Here is a 26,363-nt window from a genome sequence, read left to right as displayed (position 1 = left end):
TGTGCCATGTCTTTTCTTCTCCTGTGTAGAATTAATAAATGTTCAGAATTATGTTGTGTATGCCAGTGTTGTGTTAACACTTAACCTGCATCAGTTTTGAGATATCTGTAATTATGCAAGCATGGAATTCAGGTAGCAACAGTAACAGCAACATGGTTATTTGTTATGTTCTCACTGCTCACAAGCTAACAGTAACATCAACATGATTTAGTTTCTGAAGCTAACTGAATTTTCTCAAGCTAGCAGCAACAAGTCATCACACACATAGCTAACTGAATCTTGTCCATGATTTGGCAAAGCAGAATAGAGGTTTCCATGATTATGGGCATGAATATTGTCTAGGTTTCTTGAAGTTTGATACTGTTTGTTTCAAATCTGTAAATTTCAGACACAAGAATGGAGTATGATTGACAGACACAGAACACTGTAAATTTCAGATAACATCAGCAGTAGATCAGCACTGCAATTGACAATTTTAATACTCCAATTAACACTGCAATTGACGCTGATGGAGTACTTCATTGACAAACTGAAATTGATACTGCAATTGGCACTGTACCTGCAGCCAACAGCAGCAGCAGAGGCAATCAACAGTCGAGGTGGTTGAGGGCAGAGGCAATCAGCAGTGGAGGGCACGCGGCAGCGGCAGTGGCATCAGCATGTCTGCGTGGTCGTCTCGCCGCCGGAGAAGATCCGCCTTGCCCTGCATGGCTGCCTGCTGAATTCTTCAAGAGGGGAGCGGCGACCGGGTCGGCAGCGGCGGCTGGGGTTGCCGCGCGGGTGAGGAACCGGCGAGCAGGGCCACGAGCCGGACCAGGGACGCGAGCAGGGCCACGAGGAGGAGGCGCCCGTCGAGGTGGTCGCCTTGGAGGAGCAGCCTCACCTGGGCGGCGGGGCAGCTCGCCTCCGTGCGGGCGGCCCATGTTCGCAGTGGCGGAGCAACCGCAGGTGGGCGACGGCTCAGGTGGGCGTCGGCGTAGGTGGTCGCCCGCTCTTTCTACGGTGCCTGCCGGGGGTGGCTACGACGGCTGCTTGGTCGAAGGAGGAAGAAGTAGAGGCGAGGGGGGATTAGCACTAGATTTAAAAGCGGAAGGATTATTTTGTAAAATTTGACATGAACTAAGCTGTGGACAACTTTTTCCGGACGGAGGGAGTACGTAACTTTTTTTCCCAGGGAAAGGCACAGCTTAGCTGGACGGAAGACGATCGAGGTGGCTCGCTGGGCCGTGAACGAGGTTGGGCGTGTATACCACACCGCTCGCTACGAAGCCTACGTCGCGGTCTAAATAGCCTGGTAGTGACCCACGTATTGCCGACGACGCAAGCATATACACCAGCTTGCTGGTACAGGGTCTGCCGAGGCAAAAAGCAGTCATCACGTATTTCTGGCTGGGCCAAGCCACAGGCCTGTCACCTAAAGTTGCTGTTAACTCAGCATGAGGGGGGCTAAAAGTACGGATTGACGTCAGTCTTTTTTTTTCCTTTTTTTGCGGGGATTTTTTTTTTCTGAGCCTTCACCTTTTTTATACCAACATTCTATTATAAAATTTTGGCGTAGAAGATATTTCAAATATAATAAAACTTATACATCAAGGTCATTGGGCCATCGAACGGTCACTACACCGTTGTCAGAACGACTCGCTGAGAGCCTTCATTTTTCAGCCTCTGCTATTCCTATGTTACTTTATTTGCTGTCATTTTAATATAACTCGACCTTTTGGTCATCCGGACATTAAGAAATGGCAATTTCTTTTAAGGAAAATCACAAGCTTTATTATGGCATAATAGTTGGCAAATCGGCTATTATAAGGCTATCAACAAATTTTTTTTTGAATCTGCCTATCAATATATGTTAGAACATTATACTCTCAATAACAGCGGGACCCTGCGCGTGTGCACACACACACACACTTATTTGGGCCAACTCATGGGCCACACCATTAAAATTTCGTTTACATGAAATAACATCACACGCAGTAAACCAAGCCTTAGGGCAATTCCGATGCGGATCACCTATTGGACACCAGCATTGTCTAAAAAAACCTATTGGACATCATCAAGACCTCTTTTCCCCCTCACGCTAGGGTTGGCTTTTCCTCTCAGCGGCGCTGATGCCATCGTTGAGATTTTGCCTCCCATGCCTCTAAATCTCCCATAAGGACCGACTCACACTGATCATGAGGCGATCCTATAGATCACTGTCCGGTCTTGGCCGGACCCGCGGTAGATTCAGAGGACCTAGGGTTCGACGCCCGACAATTTCTTCTCATCGGGCTAGGTTTCCGTCATCGACAGCGAAGCTCCTGACTTGGGTACTAACATGAGCGAGGTGGATGCTTTGATGAAGTAACTTGGGCTTAGAGAGGACGACCTCCATGATGTTTTTGTGGAACAGGATGAAGCACTGACGGCTAATTTGACATGATGGATAGCCGCCATTGCCTGAGTCCATATGGACAAGCCCAACAACCAATACTGTTTTTAGAAGAACATGAGAGTGGCGTCGAATTTTGCCAAGGAGGTGACCTTTCGCCCCCTGAACGACAACCTTTACACCTTGAGTCCTATTGCCTTGACGATTCGAAACGGGTTATGGAAGAAGGGCCTTGGAATTTTCGTGGTGTTGGCGCCATACGAAGGGTTTACATAACTCTTGCCGATCAAGCTCGATTCTCTAAAGATATGGACCTAAATCCATGACCTACCAGATGAGTATGTGTTGTTACTGAAATCACTAGCAGGGAAGGTTAGCAAATTTATCTATGTTGAGCCCAAGTCGCAGGATTTTGAGGGATTTTTTCCAAAGCTGAAGTTAAGATCAATGTTAATAAACATACGAAGAATGTTGTTTCACTTATCCCAAATAATAAGCGCTAGATCTTTCGCGTAAAATATGAACGACTCCCAAAATGATGCTCGTTGTGTTGAAACCTTGGTCACATGTACAAAGAGTACGGCGATGGGATTCACCCCTTCCCCCGCCGCCCCTTGTCTTTAAGGATATGTGAGCAACCTGGTTAAGAGGAGTTAGACATGGCCCTGGATGTGGTAGGGGCCATGGTCAAATTAGATGATTGTTTTAGTTCGAGTGAAGTACATTGTAGGTCCCTGAATTATTTCATGGGTGTCATGTAAGTCCTCAAATATGAAAATCGTCATCCAAATTCTCGAAGTGCAGTAAGTGTGTCATTCAAGTCTAAAAATTGTCCGACCCTGCCTAACCGGCCAGCTGGCGTCGTTGACCCGTAACACGTCAGACAGGGGGGCCCTCAAGGTAACGGCTGGTGACAAAAATGCGCAAATAAACTAAAATCATTATTTCAAAAAATGTTCTCGAATATGGAAAAATGTTCATTAAATAATAAAAATGTTGGCAAGTACTGCAAAAAGTTCGCGACTTCAGAAAAATGATCACGAACGATGAATTTGAGTGACGTTAAAAAAGTGATTACGAACGATAAATTTAAAAGAAAATAAGATATCTTCACGAACGATAAATTTGGAATATGTTCGCGAACAACAGAAAAAATGTTCGCGAATATGGAATAAATGTTCGCAACTTTAAAGAGTATTCATGAAAGATAAATTTTAAAATATGTTCACGGACCATGAATATTGTTAGCGAATATGGAAAAAATGTTCGTGACTAAAAAAAATGTTCACGAGCGATGAATTTGAAAATAAGTTCGCATCCGATGAATATAGAAAAAAAATATTCACAACTTTATAAACATATCTGCGAATGATAAATTTTAAAAGAAAAAAAAATATGTTCACAAACCACCAATACTGTCTGTGAGCAATAAATTTGTAAATATGTTCGTGAGCCCCCAAAATTGTTCGCGAATATGAAAAAAGTCACGAACGATGTATTTGTATTTGTTTTTGCACAAATTTCATAAATGATCTTTTTTAGACATTAGTGATTTTTAGAAAGTTGTGAATTTTTAAAATATTCACGATTTTTTTTAAAAAGTTTGAGGTTAAGAAAATATTTATGAATTCTAAAATATGTTTATGAATTTACAAAAAAATAATTAATATAAATGTTCATGGTTTCAAGAAAATTCACAACTTTAGAATTATGTTCGTGAATTTTTTGTTCAAATTTATCGTTCGCGAACATTTCTTAAAGCCGTGAACATTTTTTCCATATTCGCGAACATTTTTTGAAACCATGAATTTAAATCTATTTGGAGTGAAGTGCATTTATCATTCCTGGAATTTATTTGTTTTTTTTTTGCATATTTTCATCACCGACCTTTACCTTGCAGGGCCCCATGTCCGACGTGTCATGGGTCAACTGCGCCAGCTGGCCGGTCAGGCATGGTCTGACAAATTTTGATTCTGAATGACACGCTGCACTTCGAGAACCTGGATGCCGATTTTCATAGTTTGAGAATCTACATGATACCCCTAAAATAGTTTAGGGACCTACAATGCACTTCACTATTTTAGTTCCCATGGCATATATATGAAATTTCAATTTCATATCTACGTTGTTGTTTTATTTAAAAAGGATGTCATTTTTCTTTGCGTGCGTAAGATGGGCCTCTTTTTCTGCCCTCTTTAAATTGCCATCTGATGAAAAAAAGAGGAGAGATTAGAGTGCAATACGAAGTCTCGGGGGGTAGTCACTAACCACTGCGGGGCTGTAGTGTTTCCAATGGTAATGTGTTCGCTGTCTTTCATCTTATAGCGAATGTGTTTAAAAAAAACTGATGTGGCTCCGATGGTGCGACAAGATCCGTGCATACCAATCCGACGGGAGAGAGTGCGTTCGTCGGGACTGGCCTCCTGGCGAACGGTCGCGAGTTACTTTTCCGTTTTCTTTCTGCTGCTGGAGACACTCCTCCAAGTGCTACCGCACCCGTGTTCTACTCAGATTCCTTTCGGTTTCTTAGGCAGGTTCTTTTCTAGCTTTAGTAGCTTACTAGATCATTGATGGCGCGCGTTGCCGCGCCCGTCCCTTTCTTCAATGTAATATGAATTTATTTTCTTAGATATATGATGGTATGCGTGAGAGCCAATCTATATGTCACAAATTTAAGAATGATCGTGCAGACAAAGAAACAACTACAGCCACATCTTTGCAGGCACTATCAATGAATAGTCATTCATGTGCAAGAGATGTCAAACTGTACAATATAAAACAGGTCGATTGAGGATTTTGAAAAGGTTTACCTTCAAATGTGTTCCATGTCTAAATAAAGCTGACTTCAATGAAGCTGAAAACAAAGTTGTATATACCTCTAAGAAGATCTTCTTGCTGGTTTATATCACCAAAACATCATATGAAGTAAAATCTCCTCGTTATCACCTTGATTCCTGTATATTCCAATCATGATACATAGTACATAGTTTGCAGCATAATTCCATAAAAAGAGAGATTGGGAGTCAACCTCTGGTTCCTTGTCTATTTGTTGTAGATCCAGCATTGGTGGAGTTCAATGGCAGGTGAAGGAATTGTTGTATGAAGAAAATTGTAGGTATTGTAAGACAAATTAAAATGTATTGTCTCCAAGGAAATGGTTTGAACAGTGTTGTTATACCAGGGAAACAACGAAGAGCCGAAGAGGTGATGTGCTTGTGGTAGAAGAGGACTGCAAGGCGTTTTCTGATTCTGTGACCAAGTTGGAATCGTCACTTGGTTGAATCTGAATCTGGCATGAAAAAGCAATCTTGCCAAATATATGAAGATATATGAAGGTATCCAACATAAATTTAGGTAGATTTTTGTTCAAGGAATATATAACTTGTTTGCAAAAAAGAAATATATTTAACCTCCAATCTAGCAAAATCACCCTTCTAAGGTCCATGTTCGAACTACGCACAAAATCGAGTAAGCAAGTACTATTTCCCAAGGGACATCCCCAAACTACTTGAGAAAGTGACTTGCCCATTTTATATTTTGCATAGCAAAAAGAACCTTTACCTGAATTACTATTATCTACTTGCTGAAATGCTGCTTAGTGAGCAATCATATGGTTGGTCCAACAAAACTATCTTCCAATTGATTAGTCCATTCATAGTTGCAAGGTTCGGTAAATAAATACATAGATTGCTCATAATTTGCTAGTTGTCTGTGCATAATTGAAAGGGTTTTAAAACGAATAGGTACATGCCCATAATTTGCTAGCTTCGGTCTGGTAAACTGCATTCGAGATATGTAGTTGAGTGATCAAATACTCCTCTCTGTTCCAAAATATAAGAGGTTTTGGTATGCTTAGTTTAGCCTACCGAAACATCTTATATTTTGAAACAGAGGTGATACAATATTCTGTGATTAAAGAAGATCACTAAATCTATGTTGCTGCTGTTTGTTCAAAAGTTAGCATTAAATAATAATCATAGGTTATTAGGTTCAAGATAATAAAGGTCATATACACCTCAGTACAACTACGAACCGATGCCAACCATCTAGTTCACCTGCAAACAATCTGATCTTAAGCGCCACTGTATGCATGGCCTCCATCGCCCAAGACGTCTCCAGTTTCAGAACTCCTGCAGGAAGATGCTAGAACCAAAACCACATAAAATCCTTCCAAAGTTCAAATTAATTTATCTATATTGTTCCTACAGACTGTATAGAAGGCAGTACACACCTTGCAGTCTTCGCGAAGTAGAATAAGCAGATCGGTTTGATTTGCCACCGACTTAGTGCTCACTCCTGAAACAAGCACATATGGATTGGATTTGCCACCGTTACTGCTGCACGCACTTGTGGATGACTCCGGGAGGACCATGCTGCTCGCTGCGGCTCCACACGAATCTGGCGCTCCACTGGAAGGCAGCAGCATGCCCAATTGGGTCCCACGCGGGGAGGCTGCGACAAGCATGGGAAGCTGATGCGCCCCGGTTGCCATTGTCTCTTGTTTAGAAAAGGATGCTTGTATTCATATTCTTATACGCAGTACATGACAACAACAAATACAAGCACTCCGTACACAAACAAAGACGGAAACAGACCACAAGCCCTGCAACCTAAGCACAACGATCCTTACAACATTAAACTCCAGGCTCGCCTTAACCACCTGCCGGCCGGCCGCTCGTCGTCTGCTCGAGCCGAAAGAAGCCATTTCCCCGCATCGCCATCTATGGCTTTTGAGGCCGCATAATAGGTCCTTCCCCATCCAACGGGAACCGATGTCAGATTCCGGCATATCGGTCGGGGACAATCCCCACGGAAAAGTCAGCTCCATACCTTCATCATGGCTCCAACACACCAAAGACACGAAGATAGATGAACCACCACAAACCATAATCCGAAAACAGGGCCTGTAGCCCCAACTCCGACTCCGCTCCGGTCACCATCACCACATCCGGCGAAGCTTTCGAACGCGAGACCCACCGCAAGGGCCTCCGGTCTCCCGGATCCGCAACGCACAAACGCCCTCGGATTGTCGCCAACACCGCAGCCAGCGCCAGACGGACACGAAGAAGTCGGACTCGCCATTATTCAGCTCGCCGCCATCTTCCCCGCCCCGATGGCGCCGCCGCCGCCGTCGCCATTGTTATCTGCGTGGGAAACGAATGGGAGCGAGAAGAGGCAGGCCAGGAGGGGAGGGGTGAGGTGCGCGTATCACAACCGTTCGCTCAGGATCATATGCTAGACTGTGTAGGAGAACGAGAGGGCTCCAAAATAGTTTCGGGAATAGCAGCCCACAGAACAGTAGGCCCATGAGTAGCCCAGGCGCGTGGAGACGTGCGTGAAACGTGGGGTACAGATTAGATCGGACGACCGAAAATAGTTTGATCAGAAAAACGGACAGCGGAAAGCGCTAATTGCTGAAAGAGCTCGGTTTAGGCTGAGTTTTACTGTTCTTAATTGTCAAAATAAGCCAAAAGTGCAAAAGAACTCGTTTTGTAAAGGTAAAGGTCAACTTAGGTGGTGTTTGGTTCTCTAGTCCTAGGACTTTTTCTAGTCCCTAGGACTTTTTGAAAAAGACTCTCAAGGAGGTGCTTCTAAGGACTTTTAACAAAAAGTCTAAAAAAGTCCCACCCTGTTTGGTTTACTAGGAACTTTTTCTAGTCCCAACACAAAAAAGTCCCTGAAACCAAACACCTCCTTAACTTATTTCCACCCTCACTCCCTTCACAATAGAAAAATGATGGGGGAGGGGTCCTTCCGGCAGCTTTTCACTTAAACCCGAAGGGGTATGGGGAAATGGCACTATTGTTTGAGCATATTACAACAAAAATGCCACTGGCAGGCCCGCAGCCCCCACGCGCAAAAAAAAAAAAAAACAGCCCAGTCCCGCTCGCAACCCTCGATCCCCTTTCCTCCCCCTCGCTGACGCGAAACCCTCGCTAGGTTTCCTCCAGGCCGCCGCCGGTCCCTTGTGCGCAGCTCCTTCCGGCGACATGGCGGGCGGGTAGGGTCCCTCCTCCTCCGCTGCTCCTCCCGTTGGCGTGACCCGCCCCGCCCCCGCCCCGGTCTCCAGCAGCAGCAACAGGCCCGCCCGGCACTCTACTCCGGCGGACGCCGCCAAACTCCGGCTGGCGCCTCCTCTCCAAAATTTCATCTCCCCCTCCCGATCTAGCAAGACGCCGTCACGCGCACCGGCACACAAGGGAGAGATGATGAAGCCCGGCTCCCGCAAGCGCCGCGCCTCGCCGCCTGCGCCGTCGGCCCCCGTCACGCTGCCGCCGCCGGGCTTCGTGGCGGACAGGGAGGAGGCGGCGGCCCGCGTGGAGCGGCTTCTCCAGTACCAGTTCAACAACCGCTCCCTGCTCGAGGAGGCGCTCACCCACCAGTCCTTCGCCGCCGCCTCGTACCAGAGGCTCGAGTTCGTCGGGGACGCGGCGCTTGGCCTCGCCTTCTCCAACTTCCTCTACCTCACCAACCCCACCGTCGGCCCCGGCGCGCTCTCCACGCTCCGGGCTGCCAACATCTCCACCGAGAAGCTGGCGCGCGTCGCCGTGCGCCACGACCTCTACCCGCTGCTCCGACGCAACTGCCCTCGCCTCGATCTGTTGGTATGTGCCACTTAAGCATCCTCGGATCCTCCTCCCCTGAGTTAGAAGCCATATATTTGGGGACTCTGTTTTTATATATAGATGTTATATAAATAAATCATCCACTTTTTACTGTCCGCTCGAGCGTTTCGACGAGCTTAATTTGAGGGTAAAACATAGAGCTAAACATCTATATATAGCAACTCTCGCCACATTTTAGTTTTGATTTAGTGATGCAAGAATAAGTTTATTACTGTATTTAGCAATGCTGAAACAGGAATTGGTAAGTACTCCCGCCTCTCCATTCGGGTTCATAAGGCACAATACATTTCAATTGTTAAGTGATTGATGTTATCTCTTGGAGATGTGGATATTAGATGAACTGTTTTTCGCTACCATTGTTATGTTACTGAGTATACCTTTATGCAGGTAGGACAGTTTATCCAGTCAGTGAAACAAGAGTTAGAGGATGACCTTGGCACTACGCCCTATGGTGGCAGTGTATTTAAGGCTCCCAAGGTGCTTGCTGATATGGTTGAGGCCATTGCTGCTGCTGTCTATGTGGATTGCAACTTTAATCTTGAGAAGCTCTGGAAGGTTTGTAATTCATCTTTCATGTTATTTCCCATTCATTAATATGTTGATCTGAGGTTTCTAGAAAATAACTTAACTAATAATTCCAATCATAATACGCTGATAAAAATCTATGTAATTTTCTATGAAGAATCGTATGATTTCATTTTGGTATGACCACTCCAAAATAGCTTTACCAATAATATTTGTGAAAGTTAAAAAAAAATGGACCTCTGCTCGCTAAAACGACATATTTATTTACGAAGAGAGTAGTTCACTAGAATAATGGGTGGTGATAATGATATCACTGTTTATTATGTAGGTAACAAGGTTCCTCTTTGAGCCCATTGTCACGGCAGAAACAATAGATGAGCAACCTGTGTCTATGTTGCATGAACTGTGCCAGAAACATGGGAAAGATGTAAAATTCAAGACTTGGCAGAAGGGTGGAACAACGGTTGTAAATGTATTTGTTGGTGGGGCACTTGTTGGGATGGGGTCCTCAGAGCAGATGGTAATCGCTAAGCTCAATGCCACACGGGATGCATTAAGCAAGCTTCTTGGTGGAGGCAATCAGCAAGTCTTGACAACTGGAGTTGGCCATGGATTGGGGGTTGAGGTTGGAGAGCTTAGGGAATGCAAGCAGAAGCTTATTGAGCAGTGCAGCAGGAAGCATTGGCCAAAACCCATCTTTAAGTAAGATTCTTGACTACTCTGTCAGTTTTTAGTTTTATATATCCTGTTCATTAGTTGAACTTTTCCTGCAATGCTCCTCAGATGAGGCATCTCTTTCCCACACCTACACTACAATTGTTTGTTGATCATATATTTTGTTCTGGGCATCTTTAGAACTGTTTCACTGCTGCACATTTTATTTTGTTTCTTTATTGTAATTTCACCCTTGTTCCCATTTATCTTAGGGTAGTAACTTTTGGTCATTTCTGTTAAACAATCTTACTAGGTAAATAGTACTTTGACCTCGGTAGGTCTGGAACAGACTTGTCCAGACAATCACTCAGATGCAGTATAGAAACCACTAGTTTGGTTTGATTGCCAAACACTACAGCATGAACACGTGGGAAAGAGATACCTGATCTGAGTGATTGTCTGGACAAGTCTGGTCCAGAACTACTATTTCTGTTACAGAACCTTACTAGGTAAATAGTACTTTGACCTCGGTAGGTCACTAGGTCTGGAACATACTTGTCCAGACCATCTCAGACGCAGTATGGAAACCACTAGTTTGGTTGGGTTGCCAAACACTATAGCATGAACCCCCCCCCCCCCCCCCCCACCCAAAAAAAAATTGATTACATAGTTAATTCATAATTTGTTTAGTTATATCTTCTCTGTTACCAGAAAAAGGAATTTCTGAATAACATATGTTAAAAGAAGTATAAAAGTGGAAAACAGAAGTACTCCAAATTAAACTTGTTTTGTTTCTCTTCAGACCTGATTTGCTGGGAATTCAAGCTTCACATTGCAAAGAGTAATGCCATGCTTCATAAACTAAAAAACTATCTGCTAATACCGTTGGGGAAGCTTTCATGTTGATTTAATGCTCAAACCAAAGTGATTTCTTTATTTTGTCTGAATCATGGTTGTACTATACCCCCCCCCCCCCCCCCCCCCCCCAGGAACTCATAAAATCAATTCATCATTCTTTGTACATTTTAGCATCTTAGTTAGTGCTAAGGCATTTCTAAAATGAAAAAAGTGTACACTTTTCAACCTTAAACTATGGCTTGAGTATGTCTTTTCAACCTAGAACTCCAAAACCGTCTAAAGCACCACCTTAAGTAAAAATTGTGCACTTTTTTAGTTTCCCCCATCTTTGTGTTTCACAAAGTTATTTTGACTAAAGCGGCAGCTACTTGACATGATTATTGTATGTATGCATTGAGCAACCTTGCAGTGATCTACTATCTTAACCAATCAGAAAAATAGAAAATTTGATGGGCATATATCTTTCCTTTATCCCATTCTCTCCCATGCCCGCCGATGGTCCTTCGGGCATTGACACACTCCCTCCAGCGCTTTCGTGTTCCTTCCTAGAAGCCCATGCCCACATTTCCCCTTCCTCACTTCCTGTAACATTCATCTCCTATCTCGCTCCCATATCTGTTTTTGCGCGCCTAGCCTGCTTCATGCCGCTCCCCGCCATACACAGAAACCACCCACTCACACATCTTTCTTTCCATCCACCCATCACCATCCTTCCTCATCTTTAGTCTTTACCTTACCGTGTTCGTGTAGAGATCAATATATGGAACAAATCAAGGAAATCCTAACTTCCATATTTGTTGGCGGCCTGATCCTTCATGGTTCTTGCTCAATAGTAGTATCATTATCCCCCTTTTTTAGTAAACGATGATGCGAAAAACCCCCTTGTGAGGACCTCGCATCGCCCTCCTGGGTGGGTTGCGGGTTAGGTTTTCCCATCGCCACCACCACTCTCTTCGTGTCCTCCCGCATCGCGGTCACCGACCATCGGCCGACCCACGACGGCGGCGGGGCACTCCTCCCTCCCTCTACCCTTGCTCCTCCTCTCTGTACCTCCGCGCATGGTGTCATCAACAACGCGGTTCCGAGAGCCATGGGGTTCCACTCGGGCATGGTGGCGTGCAACTCCCCTGCTGTTGCGCGCACGGGCTAAACGTTCTTGGCCGCCGCCTCGGCCCGTCGTTGCCTTGGGATGGGAGATGCCCGCCGAGGCATGGAGGTGATGTGCATCGCTAGATCTGTCCAAGAAGGGCAGTCCATGGCCTCGTTTGTTGGCCTCTGCAGTGGAGCTGTTCTCTCCCATTGTCGGCGCGTGGGGACGATGCAGTCATGACCTCCGACCTTGGTCCGTCGGTGCTTTGGCTGGAGGGTGCTTGCCCACGCATAGAGTTGCCGCCCTCCGCTAAATCTAACCGGGAGGGTTGGTCTGCGGCCTCGTCCTGTGGCTCATACGGTGCATCTGGCGCGGCGGTTTCTTGCATGTTCACGAAGAGCTAGGATGAGTTGCAGCTGCTGTCACACCAGTGGTTCTGTACGGTGGAGTTTGAACGCCCGGGTGGTGGCCTTGGATGGTGGGCTATGCGGTCGACTCTTCGACATGCGTCGCAACGGTGGTGTTGGGTGCTATCTTTGTCGGCGTGGCTGTGAGGGGAGTAGAAGCGGGTGGTCCTGCGTAGCTGTCGCCGTGGGTGGCAAGCCCTGATCTTTATCTAGCGCAAGTCCTTGGTTTGTTGTGGTGGGTCCTTTGTCATGATGGTCTAGTGGCTCGAATACCCTTGACAAGGTGTGTGGGAGGGGCCGAGTGAAAGCTTAGCGCCTTTGAATGCTTACCACTTGTTGCATTATCTAACTTGACATTTTGCCTAGATCAGCCCTACACAGTTGCTTCATTGTTTTTTTTTTCAGGTTAGAGAAGGAAGATGGCCCGGCACATGATAGGACATTTGTTTACTCCGTTCAGGTAGAAGCCCAAGGTGGTATTTGGGTAACTTTAAGTGATAAGATGTCAAGGGTAAAGGATGCGGAGAATTCTTGCGCGCAGAAGATGTTGGAACATCTATTGAAATTGTGAGATCCATATATTGCCCTTTGGAGAGAACATATTTCTATTTCTATCCCTTTGTGAACCTTAGGCTGAGGTTGTGTCTAGCAAAAATAATAACAATACAAAACTGTATTACATCCCTTGACAAAATTGATGATTCAAACTTTTATATGAATGTTCCTTTGCTGGAGTTAGGGATCCATGCACTTGAATCCTGACGCTACATCCTGGTGGCGACTACTAGGAAGGAGATCCTAGAAGCCCACATCGTGGTGGTGACTCTTAGCATGTAGGTGGGAGATGAGCTCAAGAGAATATAAGGAAACCGTGGTGAAGGGAGAGCCAAAGAGGTGAATGAGGATGAAGAAGGTGCACCAGGATTTTCTGATGCGGGTTCATCCTTCCATGCCGATGAAACCATATAGTTTGAAAAAGCGCTACTATGAGATTTTCATCGAAAAAAAGCAGTGGGACAGAAGTTAGCCTTCCTATTTATCTATGCACTCCGATGGTCGAGATGCAGTTGTATACTCGCCAGATTATTTTTATCCAAACAGATACTTTTTTAAAGCCATGCATATCGGTGTAGAATTCAATGTTAGACTGAAAATTTGTTTATAAGCTTGAAATAGCATGTCCATCTCGATAGTAATGACACTGGCTTCTTTTACATAAATATCACGTGGAAAATTGTAAGCATGAGAAATAAATTTCCACGTACATAAAATAAAATCAGAAAGTAACCATGAATAAATAAGTTGAATTAACAAACTATACATATCCTATGATTAGGAGATGGTATAATATTTGCCCACAACCATGGGATTGATAGTTATAAATTTTAAATATATTTTTTGGAGAGCTTAGATCAAAAGAACCTCATCCTAACTCATGTTTTTTTTATATTGTTATAGATTTGCTTATCTCGTCTGTTCAAGAAATTCTCTGGTTTGTGGTTGTTGAACTGTGCTTTTTCAACAGTTGCTTTATAAACACTCTAGGAAAATGTTAGAAGACGGGATTTTCTTCTGTTAACAAACAGCAAAATTGGCAACCCGAGTTATCGCAGCACACTCAGGTCATTTTCGATTCAGTGATTCACACAATAACAAACGAAATCTGGGCCTTGGTTCACGGTCAAAGAACTATGTGTCGACTAGCTATGTTTCTGATATACGGAAATTTAGCCACATTTTATGACAGTAATACTGAGCAGCTTTCCAACCATCTAACGCCCTGCGCGTTTCTGGCCATCCATTTTCGCGACTTGGGCAACCTTGGCCGTTAGTCTGTTGTCTACTCCGGCTTTCACCGTACATTCTGATTCCTGGGCCAAAAAGTCCTAGAGGGCTGCTTTTCCAGAGGAAAATTTGAAGCCCTATGGTAAACTAGGCGGAGGGGGGTGGGGTGGGGGGGGGGGGGGAGTGAGCTGATGTGGACGGTCGCTGCTAGAGAGAGGAGGCGATGGATTGATCGGCCCCACAGTTTAGGGCAATGAGAGCCTGTGCGGGAGATGTAGGCCGACACTATGGCTGTTTGGTTGAGCACAACTGCTCCGTTGGGATTTGAAGAACCAATCATTCTTCGGTTTCTCTGCATTCATGGCAGGTGATGTGCCCATCCTTCCGCTGCCTCGGTACAGGTACGTGTATTTATGCCCCTACCACTCTTCACTAATTCTTTCCACTCTGGCAACACAACATTCATCAGCATGGCGCTCGGCTAGGTTCCCCTATATTTCTTTCCCGTTCTTACACCAAATAATTACATTATCCTGACATCCTCTCAATCCCAAATTTTGTGCAGGTGATGCTCATACTGGTTGTGGTCAATTTATTTGGGCATCTTGGAGGCTTGTACTCCCATTTTCTTACTTCCGAAATTCTTCAACTGATAATTTCCGATGGCCTCTGACAGGTAATTACTTCAAGTGTACTGCCAGACCTTATCCTTGTTCATCCAGGTTTTTACGGCGTATGATTGCTTAGATTATATATTTTGTTGACCCCTGGATGGGAGATGAGTCTTTGTGTTTGTCATTATTTAGTATAATTTCCAATTATAATGTAATTGTCTGTGCCTGGTATTGTTGAAGCAGATTTCTTGGACTTCTCATTAGAAGTACATAATTAGAATTTAAAGTCTTGGATTCAGTCATAGTCAAGTGTGTTTGGTCAACTTGAATGATTCTTGGCATAAGCTATGCTTAGTACATGCTAACGGGGGTGTTTACTGTTTACTTTATGTATTTAGTTTCATTTTACGGAATGGCCACATGAGATTCTCCCAGAAATATATATTGGTGTGAATTTATTATGTGGTATCTATATACACAAGTTGTGCATACAAGGTGTTGTTTTTGTACTAAAAAGGAGAAAGTTGATCACCTATTTTTTATGACGGCCACCTAATATGGTGGTCAATTTTGGAAATAAGAAACACTGCTTGTTTTGAAAAGGAATCTTTTATCTTCCTAATCAGTTTTTGTGTTCCTTACTTTGTTATAGATTTGTTTTTGGTCTCTATTGCAGAATAGTGGCGGGGGAGCAGGCTCTGGAAGCTTGTGTATTTGGTTGGGGTTAAAATTTTGAGCACCCGAGAGGTTGAGAAGCTGCTACTAACGTGCTAATTAGCTCATGCTGTGTGCTGATTAACCTGGTGCCTTTTAGATGTTAAGCTTTTGCTGTGACCCAAGCTTATCTTTGAGCTTTCTCCTTTTGCACGACTTTAAAATCTTGGTGGAGGCTACTTCTATTGATAAATTAGTGGGAATACAGGTTTATCTGGTGTTCCAAAAATGTCCTCAATGCGTAAATTTAATTTTTGAGTGAATGATTGCTATATCGACACACATACATAACTTTTACTTATGATGACTTCCCTTCTGTCCATGCTTACCCTTTATACAAATACAATTATGTTAACGGCTTCGGTATCCCCATACATACTGTTGTCTTCTGTCCATAATATTATTTTCTCACGATTTTATTTCATTGTTGATATGATCCCTAGCATTTTATATGGCGATCCTCAATGAATTTTCTTGAGGATATTTTTTAACCGAGCTCATTTTTTTCTTTCTGATTTGATGTCTTGTCCTTCGATTCTTCTCCCTTCATGATCAGGTCTATTTGGAAAGCCTGCTCACTGATGTATTGCTTGAAGGCAAAGAAATCTTTAAGAATGTAATTCATGTATATATTTGCACTAACCTCTCGAACTATGGAATGTAATAATAAATGTTTCTGAAATTTTGCAGAAATAGTGATTTTTCACTGAGATGGTAAAAACAAAATGCACAAGTGATAGAGCATAAATGAGCTTCGGGTAAACCTGTCTGGTCTGGCACGTCAAGGTCATACTTGTACACCAGCTTCCCACCATCGTTGTTATCGCCAACAATATGAAGTGGTAAACTTTCTATCTCATTTATCTGCTTTCGTTCATAGTTTTCGCACAAATTTTTGAATTGTGATAACTCATTATCACAATTCGTCATTCTTGTTTATGCGAGTGGGTAGTGGCTATTTTCTTCCTTGTCAAAGAGCTAATCAAGCTCAGGGATTTAATTGCGATTCTTTGCCTTTTTTATTCCAATAACCGTTACGATAATTTGACATGACAAAATAACTGTGACATTATGCATCATTTGTAATTTTAGGCCTCATAGATTCACAAAAATGGTAGATCTTTGTGGACTAGTTTTTATGGTCTCTAGGCGATTGAAAAGGAATATAAGTCTAGGACGCGGAGTATGTGCACTCGAGCACACAGGCTCTCGTAATCTATCCCGTTCGGTATGGCTTCGTGATTCGTTTTTCTGAATGCACGTGACAGGTGCAGGGCCCACCAGAGAACGTGGAATTGAAACGACGTCGTGAGTTCGGGTCAGAGCCGTGGCTCGAATCGTCATTGACGTCCTGATCCGTGGATCAGTTGTGATGCTTTCCGGTAGCGACGGCAGTGGGATAGAGTAAATGCAGCCATGGGTCGATGGGAGCAGCTGTCTTCTACCTGGCGGCTCCTGTTCTTGTTCTGTCGAGAGCAGCGAGCCGGTGAAACCACCATCTCTTTAGGGTTAGGGCCTCTCTGCTCCGGTGAACATGGAGTTTTTTGATGCAGCCGATCAACAGGTACGGATCTGGCAGTGGGTGTGGTTGTTCAGCCGCGTTTTGGGTTCGTATTTCCTCAAGATCTAACCTGTATTCGGGCGTTCTGTTCATGCAGCAGAACTCTGCTAGAGGAGGTGAACGACAGCGACATACCCATGGAGCCTCTGCACTATCCTGTTAGGCCGCTGCCGGACGGGGAGGTGCCAGCGGCGACCGCCTCTAGTGCGGACGAATCTGTGCTGCGGAGGCAGGGACCTCAAGATCTAACCTGTATTCGGGCGTTCTGTTCATGCAGCAGAACTCTGCTAGAGGAGGTGAACGACAGCGACATACCCATGGAGCCTCTGCACTATCCTGTTAGGCCGCTGCCGGACGGGGAGGTGCCAGCGGCGACCGCCTCTAGTGCGGACGAATCTGTGCTGCGGAGGCAGGGACGGCAGATAAAGCTCAAGCATCTGAACACTACATAGAGCAGATTGACCGCAAGACTCCTGGGTGGATGCCAAGGTATGCATTTTTGACTGCCACATCTTTAGCTGGAAATGAAATTCTGCTCTGCTACCTGTTATGATTAGATGACATCTGAATCTGGGGTTGAAATTAGTACGTAGGTATATTTTCTTGTGGTAATGAGAGTAGTTTCTCATGCTTGAAGTGTGTCGCATGAAAAGCTTTATTACAAAATTGAGTTCTGTGCAATAATTCTGGAAATGTGGGAAGGTTAATGGGATTGTAACGTTTATGGTAGAATCCAGTTTGGTAATTTTTGTCCCCTATATGGTAATACATCATCTGTTAATCGATGGATTTATGTGAAATTACCCAGTCATCAAGTATTTTGGGGTGTTTGCTGAAGTTGGAAGACTCTGTTTTCTGTAGTAAATACTGTTATGTTCATTCAGGATCAGGATTGGTGCTGCTGCACTAGGCCGTGCCCTAATAGAATGCATGTCAGCAATGGAGAAATCAGTCCGCGGGTTTGCTGAGGATCCTGGTGATCCCCGTGACTTTGATTTTGATTGGCGACATCTGTTGGTTGGTTATCTATTTTCTCAGTGCAATCTGGGTGCTTGCAGCGGGGCATAGCATACATCTGCATCAGATCGGAACTGTCGTTTGCAAACTTAAAAGGTTAGAAGTTAGAACACCCAGATTAAATGGATCATCGAATACGGCACATCTGACGTGAAAACTAAAAATTACCGTGCAATTCGACTATGACGTGACGCTCGTCCCAATGTCAGTTGCCATAGTTATCATCCTTCTGATGCTTGTCTGATCGAAGACGCTTATCCGAGGAAGGACATCATGCTGCTTGTTGAACATCCCAAGTCAATGTTGTCAAGAAAGAATATGTGAAAAGTGAAAACATAAATAAATCTATCGTCAATAAAAGCCACAACCCCTGACGAGATACATAACATGTTAAAGAAACTGACCTGCAAGAACAAATGACAACCAACTAAATTATTTTTGGGTTGTTTGCCAACATGTCCTTAAGCCGTTGATCTGCCTAGAAGAGGCACTCAACCACATACTCGCACCAATTGAATTGTGAGATTGTCTCTGTGTTGGCAAGTGCACCACAGTAGTCTATGGTAGCATAATCATATTTTGTTGTTGGCACCAAAACATGGCCCGTTACGAAAATGACGAATGCAATCTGGAAACAGTCCATTTCTTGAAACTTTAGAATTTTGCATATCACTACCATTTTTTCATTTGAATATAGAATATACATTTGGTGATTCCCCGTAGATTCTTTGGACAGTATAATATAGTATACACATGGTGACTTGGTAGCTTAGGCAGACTGTACTTGATGACCCCAAATAATCCAAAAAGAGCAACGAGAATGTAAAATTTATGCACTTACATCGACTGAAATTTGGCAGTCCCTAAATTTTGACTTGAATGCATTTGGAAGGGGAATATTTGTTTTCTACCATGGACGGGACCAAAATAAGGCAGTAACAAAAGTAAATAAGTGCTCTGAAAATTGGTTTTGCTCGTATGTAACTTCTGTTTGGTCAACTAGATCATCCAGTGGTATCTTTAAGTCCCAGTCCCAGGTCTCGGGTCCTAGTTCAGTAAACCAGAAATACAGCTTGGGTTATTTACTTACTGCCAATTTGATTTGTAGGGAGTCTGCCAATTGATTTCCAAAACCTTGAATCTTTGATGTATAGATGGTTTGGATGGTTATTTTGCTTTTCTATGAAATATGATACTACTAGCTGGAATTCAATGCTTATGATTTTCATTATATTATAGAAGAGGGGAGACTAATCCATATACTTGCTGTGGTCAATTAAGTCAACAGCCTTCAGTTAATGTGTACTCTTGCGTTGAAGCCAGTCGTTTATCTTCTCATTTTCTTCATCAAAATCAATTCTACTCTGAAACATATCTGGCTATTACTGACGCCATGGGTGAAGGAAGTAGGACAGGAAAAAACTTGGGGATTCAGTATATGTTACATTCCAGTTTAACATAAACGGTAATCGCTTTCACGTCATGATTTTCTCTCTAGTCTCTACCTATTTGTAATTAGTACTTCTTTGTTAAACAGCAGCGCAATCTGACTTCCAATTTTTTTGTTTTGTTGCAGCATGGATGGAAGGTAATCTCCACAGGTTTGGAGTGATGGAGTTCTTTCAGTTGTTTGTCTTTTGCTTGGTCTGATTCAATGGGTAGCTAAAGCTTCTTTTTTTTGCTTGGTATGATTGAATGGGTAGCTAAAGCTTCAGTTATCGCAGTTATCGGTCTTTTTGCTGGACTAATTAAGTAGATAGCTACCTTGTATGATGAAAATTTCAGACTTCTTGCGGTGTGTGGCCACACTTTTGTGCTGAACAAACTTATCATGCATGGATATCGCATCTATCTATGTCTCAATATACTGAAACGTGAGTTTATTAAATGGTAGAACGTGCATTTCTTTCCTCGCTATGTTTTGAACAGATAATGTACTGCCTAATGTGTCAGACAACATTGAGTTCATGGTTTTTTTTTGAAAAAAATAAATTTTCTGTGTGTATTTCTTTTCCGCCTGCTAGTGGGATTTATTGCAGGCCCTAGCCGATTTGATATGCCGCGTGTACAACGTCCACTGTATAAAATTCTTTTTCATAGCTGTAGCAACTAAAATCGTAATACTGGAAGCATAATTTATTGCTGAACACATGACTGATTACAAAGGATTCAACCTAAGATCATTCGCATATCTGACGTCCATGATAAACCAGGCAAAACAGCAGACAAGCCCTAAGCATAGTGAGAGCCTCTAACTATTCTGCGTCTATTGGTCTTATCTGCTAAGCAGATGAACTACTATCATGAGAGCCGGCCACTAACATAAACACTGCGACCAACAGGTTGGCAGCGACTAATATAACAAGCAGTCATGACGTGTCCACCGATGAGCCTGCCTGCTTGCTACTACAAGCGAGCCGGTCCATTGCATGCTTATGGCTCCGCTCGACCATTTCGTGCCAGCTCCGCGGTACAACTCCATTGCTCGACTGGTTCGCCTGAACGAGCTCTTCGATTCAGGTAAGCTGCGGGTTGGAGAGGGACGCGCACAGCCTGACGGAGTGACGGTCCACGCCCAAATGCTTAATCAACTGAGCACGGTACTCCACATTCGATCATGTATTCCACATAGCCCCATCTACAGTATCAAATCGGAAAAAGCATAACACAAATTAAAGAACCGAACCATGCGTATAACACTGGAGTTTTAATCTCATTGTTGATGAGAAATCTGACCTCTTTATTTGTAGTAGAATCGATGACCAGCGTTCGCTCCACCGCGAACAATCCAGGTGCTGATCCGGGCGCCACAGTGAGGGCCTGGAATGAGGGGCGAAATCTCCTCCTGGCCGACGGAGGACGGTGATGCAGACATGGTGGAGAAGGGATGGGGCTGGTGGCACTGGCTCCGGTGGATTAGGATGCAACAGCAGATCTGAGCGGGGTTTGAGTGGATCCACAGGATTATGAAGAGGACGAGCGTGGTTGAGAAGATTCGTAGGACCAACGGGCGAACGCATTAAATTAGTTCGGTGCCGATGTTAGTCCAGAATCTGTGTTGAGACGGCTCATATCGTCTGACTCCTTCTGATCCGCGTGTGGCATGTCTGACGGCGTAGCGAAAGCTGCATCTGACTGGTGGGCCATGGGCCATAATAAAATGTGAAATTGCTGGGCCTATACGACCGGCGGTGCACATCACGAGAGAACCCGATGGTGCAGATAACGAGAGCACCACTGCTCGGGCTCACATTGGCACTTTCGTATAAGTCTACAACCATTTTACTTTTGAAAGAGGCAATTGAAAAGGAATAATTGTGCCGTTGTACATCCCAGCCTTTCCTTCCATTTGGATGGTTTTGATCTCAAACACCTTACCGCGTGCTTCGATGCTTAGCAGGCCCAGTCCAATACACGGATATTTCATTGCTAGAAAAAGAAACATTGGTTCACAAATTAGGATTACCCAGGAGCTTGCTGCTCGTCTTTAATTCCATGAAGCCCAGAATTATTTCCATGCTTGCCACCACGCTCGCACCCGGCGTTTGCTCCTGATCATCCTCTACCGCTGCTTCCCATGCTAACTCTGGGCCTCCAAAGCTTCTCGTTGCCCGTGCTCGCCGAAATTATTTCATGCTTGCCACCAAACTCGCACTGGTGTTTGCTCCTGACCATCCTCTGTTGCTTGCTTCCTGTGCTTGCTATGGGCCGCCAAAGCTTCTCGCTGCCTGTGCTCGCTGACTGATGCTGAAGATTCTCTCTGCCCATGCTCTCCCTGCTGGTACTACTTCATCTGGCTGCACTGGGAACCAGACACACTATATGAAGCAAATTCTCCAAGCTTGGGGAGCAAATTTTGGCCAGCAATGTTGAATCGAATGCTGATGGCAGAAACAAGGAGTTAGGAAAATGATATGTTTTTGTTTGCAGGTTTGCTATTTTAAGTCTAGCAGCAAATTATTTTTTCTAATCGATCAAGTTGTAAAAAAAAGTGCAACTCTATGTCTAGAAATATAGGACCGCTGCACATTACTAGACAGAGAGTGAACTGAACATGCTTTCTTAGTTTTGTAACTTCCTAATCATTAGATGAATAATGAACAATCTATAAATGATACTCTTGATGCGTATTTGTTATATGAGGTCTAAGATGTCTTGGGAAGCCATTAGGTAGACAGAGAAAAGATCGTAGCCAAAATACATTAGACCAAAACTTGTGCTTAATCTTTTGACAGCCAATTGTTTGCCGCCACACAATTTTTTTATGTAATTCAGTTCCCTATACATTATTAGATTGTTAAATAATTCAATATGTAAAAAAGAGCCAATATGAGAACTACATCGAACTTTGGTGTAAATTTCTTCTATTTAGTGAACTATATTGTTGGTAAGATACTCTGTGTGTGAAAACAAAAGATCAAGGCATTGTCGTACATAGCTTGCCATGCAAAACTGTTTTGTTATATTAATTCCTACCATCAATAATCTTTTGGAAAAGTTTCATCAATATAAATCGAAACATGTATTGTATCTACAAACTTTGTGTTCCCTTCTTCCACCTACCTCACTGTTTGCTATATTGCAGTTATATTCTTTTTATTTGTACAATGTCATGACTAGATATGCTTGCTTACACCCATGCCTATCATACTTTAATTGTATTTGTCCCTTGGCTATCTAATTAAGACCATGTAAGTACACTGATACAACATTCTCACCCACTCTAGTCAAAGCATGCTCTTAATATTGTGCATATTTTCTTCTACAAATTTGAAATGACTTGTTACACTTATATATGATTTGTTGCTTCCAAACTTTACTTTTGCACCCACAAATTGTTCTGTTCCCTTCGTTATTTCATGCTAGCTGCGCGCACTCATAGCACATTGGTTCGATCCTCTCATTGGTCGCCCAATTCTATGTACGTATATATGCATATATGCATACATGCCAGAACAACTTTATTTTGCAATAATACCTAAATCTTCACTGTTAAAATTAACGATCAATGGGTTAGAAATTTTTATCGACGTGGAAGAACATGATGCCTCCTTTGTCTTTTGTTTTATTGAAGTTCACCATCACATCAGGCTTATTGAGCCAGTCGAAACGGGTATATGGCTTTGCCCAACTCTAGATGAGAAACTGTGAAGCGAACAATTAAAACATGAATATGTTGCTTTGCTGACATCATGGGTGAAGCCATCACATGCACAACCCGGATTGCAGCTAACTGATGTTCTTTATATTTTATTTTAAGTCTGAATAGTTTAGCTTGTGTGGATGATTGTAATGGCTTTTTTGCCTCTTGTTTTAGTAATTAATATGATAGTTTTGCGTTGCTTGGGATGTCCAGGGCTCATTTCTTTATGTATATACATGCCTTTGTCTAGCTATATGTTCCATTTTTGTTGAAATATATGTTCCAGTTTACAAGTATTGCTGAATTATAGTAATGATGAACACATGAATGCGAGTGTTTCCAGTTGGCCAGTTGCATATTCCAAATTCAGTTGAGATCAAATATTACCAATTGGACATTCTGCCTTGGATGCCTATTATTTCTGGCCAATAAAAGACTGATGTTTTGTTCTGTTTTGCTTATAAGCTCTTGAGATATGCAATTTGAGCTTAAAATCCATCTCTACCTTCTGACGTTTTTGGTCGGTTTTGTTCAGACCTAATGAGTCGGATTAACATTCATGTTCTCAAAGCTCAAAGTGAATGTATTTCAGTAGCGTGGATTTCTCCCAGAAGCCAGGTGGTCTTGCCTACAAGATGAGAATCTGCGCGGTGCTACACTTGGTAGTACTGGTCATCTGCCATTCTTGTTCACATGGCTTAGTAGTGGTTGGTTTTTCTTGTGCTTGTGGGAAACTTATCAAGCTCCAGAATATAACTGCTTACCTGTTGTGTTGTTTTGTTGAAACTGTTGTTCAAGAGAGAATAGTGAGGAATCAGCTGCCGATGCTGGCAAACAAACAACTCTTCCTCTAGATTGTCACTGCATCCTCTAGATCATCTAATTCAGTGGCCTCCCTAATAATATCCATGGCCTTAAGAAAAATTCCTCCATAAATGCCTCTTAATTAGGTTTAAGAGACACAATGGCCCATTGCACATGAGCTTTAGAGGTAGAAAGTGAGACTTTAGCTGGAGAAGATCGGGTCCGTGCATGCAATGTTCGACTTTCTTTGAGGCCTAGATGAGAAAAAGCGACTGCATGTTCTCACCTTTTGGTGGCAGCGGTGGTCCAACAGAAATAAACTCTGGGAGGGGAAGATGCCGCTGACGGCCAATGATGTGGCCCGTTGTACGAGGGGCAATGTGCTGGAATACTTGGAGATCTTCGGCAAACCTTCTGATAAACCGCAGCCAGACAAGTGGCGGCCCCCCCGATGGAAGCTGACTACAAAATGAATGCGGACGGGTCCTTTGTACCTGGCCAACATCATGCCGGATGGGGTGTTCTTGTGAGAACGGCAGATGGCAGTCTTGTATGATTCGCTGCGGAGGTTATAGCCATGTCACATGCTATTCACACTGTTGCAGACCTGGGGATTCTCCGTGTTGAGCTTGAGACTGATTCGCAGCTGGTGGCGGAGGCGCTGGACATGCCCAAGAGGTGGACCGTATGCAGTGGTCATCGAGGACATGAAATATCGGCTGAAGCTCTGGTTTTCCAAGTTTACTATTCATGCTTGTAGACGTAATGCAAGTTCAGTAGCTCATGAACTTGCCATTGTTGGCCATATGTGTGAACCAAACCACTTCATGGAGTAGGAGTCTGATGTACCTGCCCACGTGGTCGTTTGTGTTTTGGGCGATCTGCCTAAGCACAGTTAAGTAATAAAGCTATGCTTTGCTCTAAAAAAAGTGTGATTTCACATCACTTGGAGACTATCTCTAAGGAATAAAAGTAAGAGAGGGAGAGATACCATGACAATGATAGAGAAATCATGCTGATTTTTTTACCCGGATATGGGGCCTGGCCTAGAGCTAAGATTGCCTATAAATATATGCTTCAAAAAAAAAGATTGCCTATAAATATTACATTTTTTTTAGAACAAGGCTTCAAGATGATCCTGGCTTTGAATTACATCGACCAGCTAGGAATTACATCATATTGATTCATAACAAAAGAAGAGAAAACGATGATAACGAAAACAGTAGATACAAGATGATGCCAAAACATCATGCATACACCAAAACAACAAGCACACATGATATAAACAACTGAGAAGCTAGCTTGATGTTGACGGAGCCCATCGACATGCTTCTAGAGCACTGACGCGAACTTCAGGTGGAGAGACCACCCAAGGACGATGGACAAACCCTTACCTACCCCTAAAGGTGAACATCGTCACCATACCTGCCTTCTCCAATTCTAAAGGGGACCCCTGCCCCTCGCTTTGGATTGAACGATGTCAGACCATCGAAAGATGGAGAGGCTCACTCTAGATCAAAGATCGGTAATGATTCTGGAGCCCCATGAGAAATTATCAGCCTGATAAACCCACTATGTAAAGATCATCGACCAAAGCCACAACAAAGCTCATTCATCTACCGACTAAGAAACAAAACCGCTATTGGGTGAGTTCGTTGAAGAAACATATACATCAAAGGAGTTGGATTGACCAGTGCTGAAAGAATATCATAGCGTAGTAATTGGCACCATGTACAAGCACCCACACCTTGTTGTTGCGAACGAGGCAGTGGAACCATTCAATATTTCTTGCCCTACTATACGCCAAACTACCTGAGCACTGGGTCCAATGTGAGTAGGATCACTTAGCCATGCTTCATAATTGAAAAAACGGGCGCCATGAAAGTACATGCCACTCAACCAAAGAAAGATAATGGAAAGTTGGCCGAAATGAGCACTAAAGACTTTTCGAGAAATCTCCTCCAAATCACCAGTATGACTATCGAAATCGTGAGCATCAGCAACACAGATCGGGCTCCTAAAAACCACAAGGAGCTGCAAAAGACTATTGATCTAGCGATATAGAGCACCCCAGCACCACCGTCAATTGCGATTCTGTCATACGCTAGACAATCACACCACAAAGCCAACACAAACCCCGACTCACACACGACGGCACCTTCAAGGAAATGATGACGCATGCCACGTCGGT

The 26,363-nt window shown here is 43.6% G+C and overlaps 1 protein-coding gene and 1 long non-coding RNA gene across 23 annotated transcripts; one reads left to right on the top strand and one right to left on the bottom strand.

Annotated features, from left to right (window-relative positions):
- Positions 1–6,872: 6,872 nt before the first annotated feature.
- Positions 6,873–7,584, bottom strand: LOC120969511 (uncharacterized). Its single transcript, XR_005763790.3, has 2 exons — positions 7,205–7,584; positions 6,873–7,124 (listed from the first exon to the last, which is right to left on the bottom strand). It is a non-coding gene; the product is annotated as an uncharacterized lncRNA (long non-coding RNA).
- Positions 7,585–8,217: 633 nt separating this feature from the next.
- Positions 8,218–20,135, top strand: LOC109748040 (ribonuclease 3-like protein 2). Of its 22 annotated transcripts, none has more exons than XR_012189511.1 (13): positions 8,218–8,979; positions 9,388–9,555; positions 9,854–10,227; positions 12,940–13,101; positions 13,993–14,720; positions 14,885–14,995; positions 15,610–16,263; positions 16,338–16,489; positions 16,916–17,211; positions 17,309–17,697; positions 18,093–18,321; positions 19,507–19,690; positions 19,802–20,135. XR_012189511.1 is itself a non-coding variant. In XM_020307099.4 (5 exons), exons 1-5 carry the CDS (start codon positions 8,581–8,583, stop codon positions 13,287–13,289), a joined length of 1,119 nt encoding a protein of 372 aa, XP_020162688.1. In that variant the 5' UTR covers positions 8,218–8,580; the 3' UTR covers positions 13,290–13,730. The 22 variants fall into 22 exon arrangements, 2 of the variants coding, with proteins under 2 accessions (XP_020162688.1, XP_020162689.1); XR_012189500.1 differs by having other exon boundaries at positions 17,306–17,697; positions 19,465–19,690; XR_012189514.1 differs by lacking the exons at positions 18,093–18,321; positions 19,507–19,690 and having other exon boundaries at positions 15,610–15,680; positions 16,204–16,263; positions 17,306–17,697.
- The last annotated feature ends 6,228 nt before the right edge of the window (positions 20,136–26,363 follow it).

The sequence above is a fragment of the Aegilops tauschii genome, chromosome 7, assembly GCF_002575655.3.
Source record: "Aegilops tauschii subsp. strangulata cultivar AL8/78 chromosome 7, Aet v6.0, whole genome shotgun sequence".
In the NCBI taxonomy this organism is placed as follows: Eukaryota; Viridiplantae; Streptophyta; class Magnoliopsida; order Poales; family Poaceae; genus Aegilops; species Aegilops tauschii.
Note: the sequence above shows the minus strand (reverse complement) of the source record. Positions and strands in the feature narration are given on the sequence as shown.

Excerpts from the sequence above, each read along its gene's own strand:
- LOC109748040 (XM_020307099.4), top strand. The coding sequence starts at position 8,581 with ATGATGAAGCCCGGCTCCCGCAAGCGCCGCGCCTCGCCGCCTGCGCCG. Across the intron at positions 8,980-9,387 it reads GCCCTCGCCTCGATCTGTTG|GTAGGACAGTTTATCCAGTC; the intron begins GTATGTGCCACT and ends ACCTTTATGCAG. Across the intron at positions 10,228-12,939 it reads TGGCCAAAACCCATCTTTAA|GTTAGAGAAGGAAGATGGCC; the intron begins GTAAGATTCTTG and ends TTTTTTTTTCAG.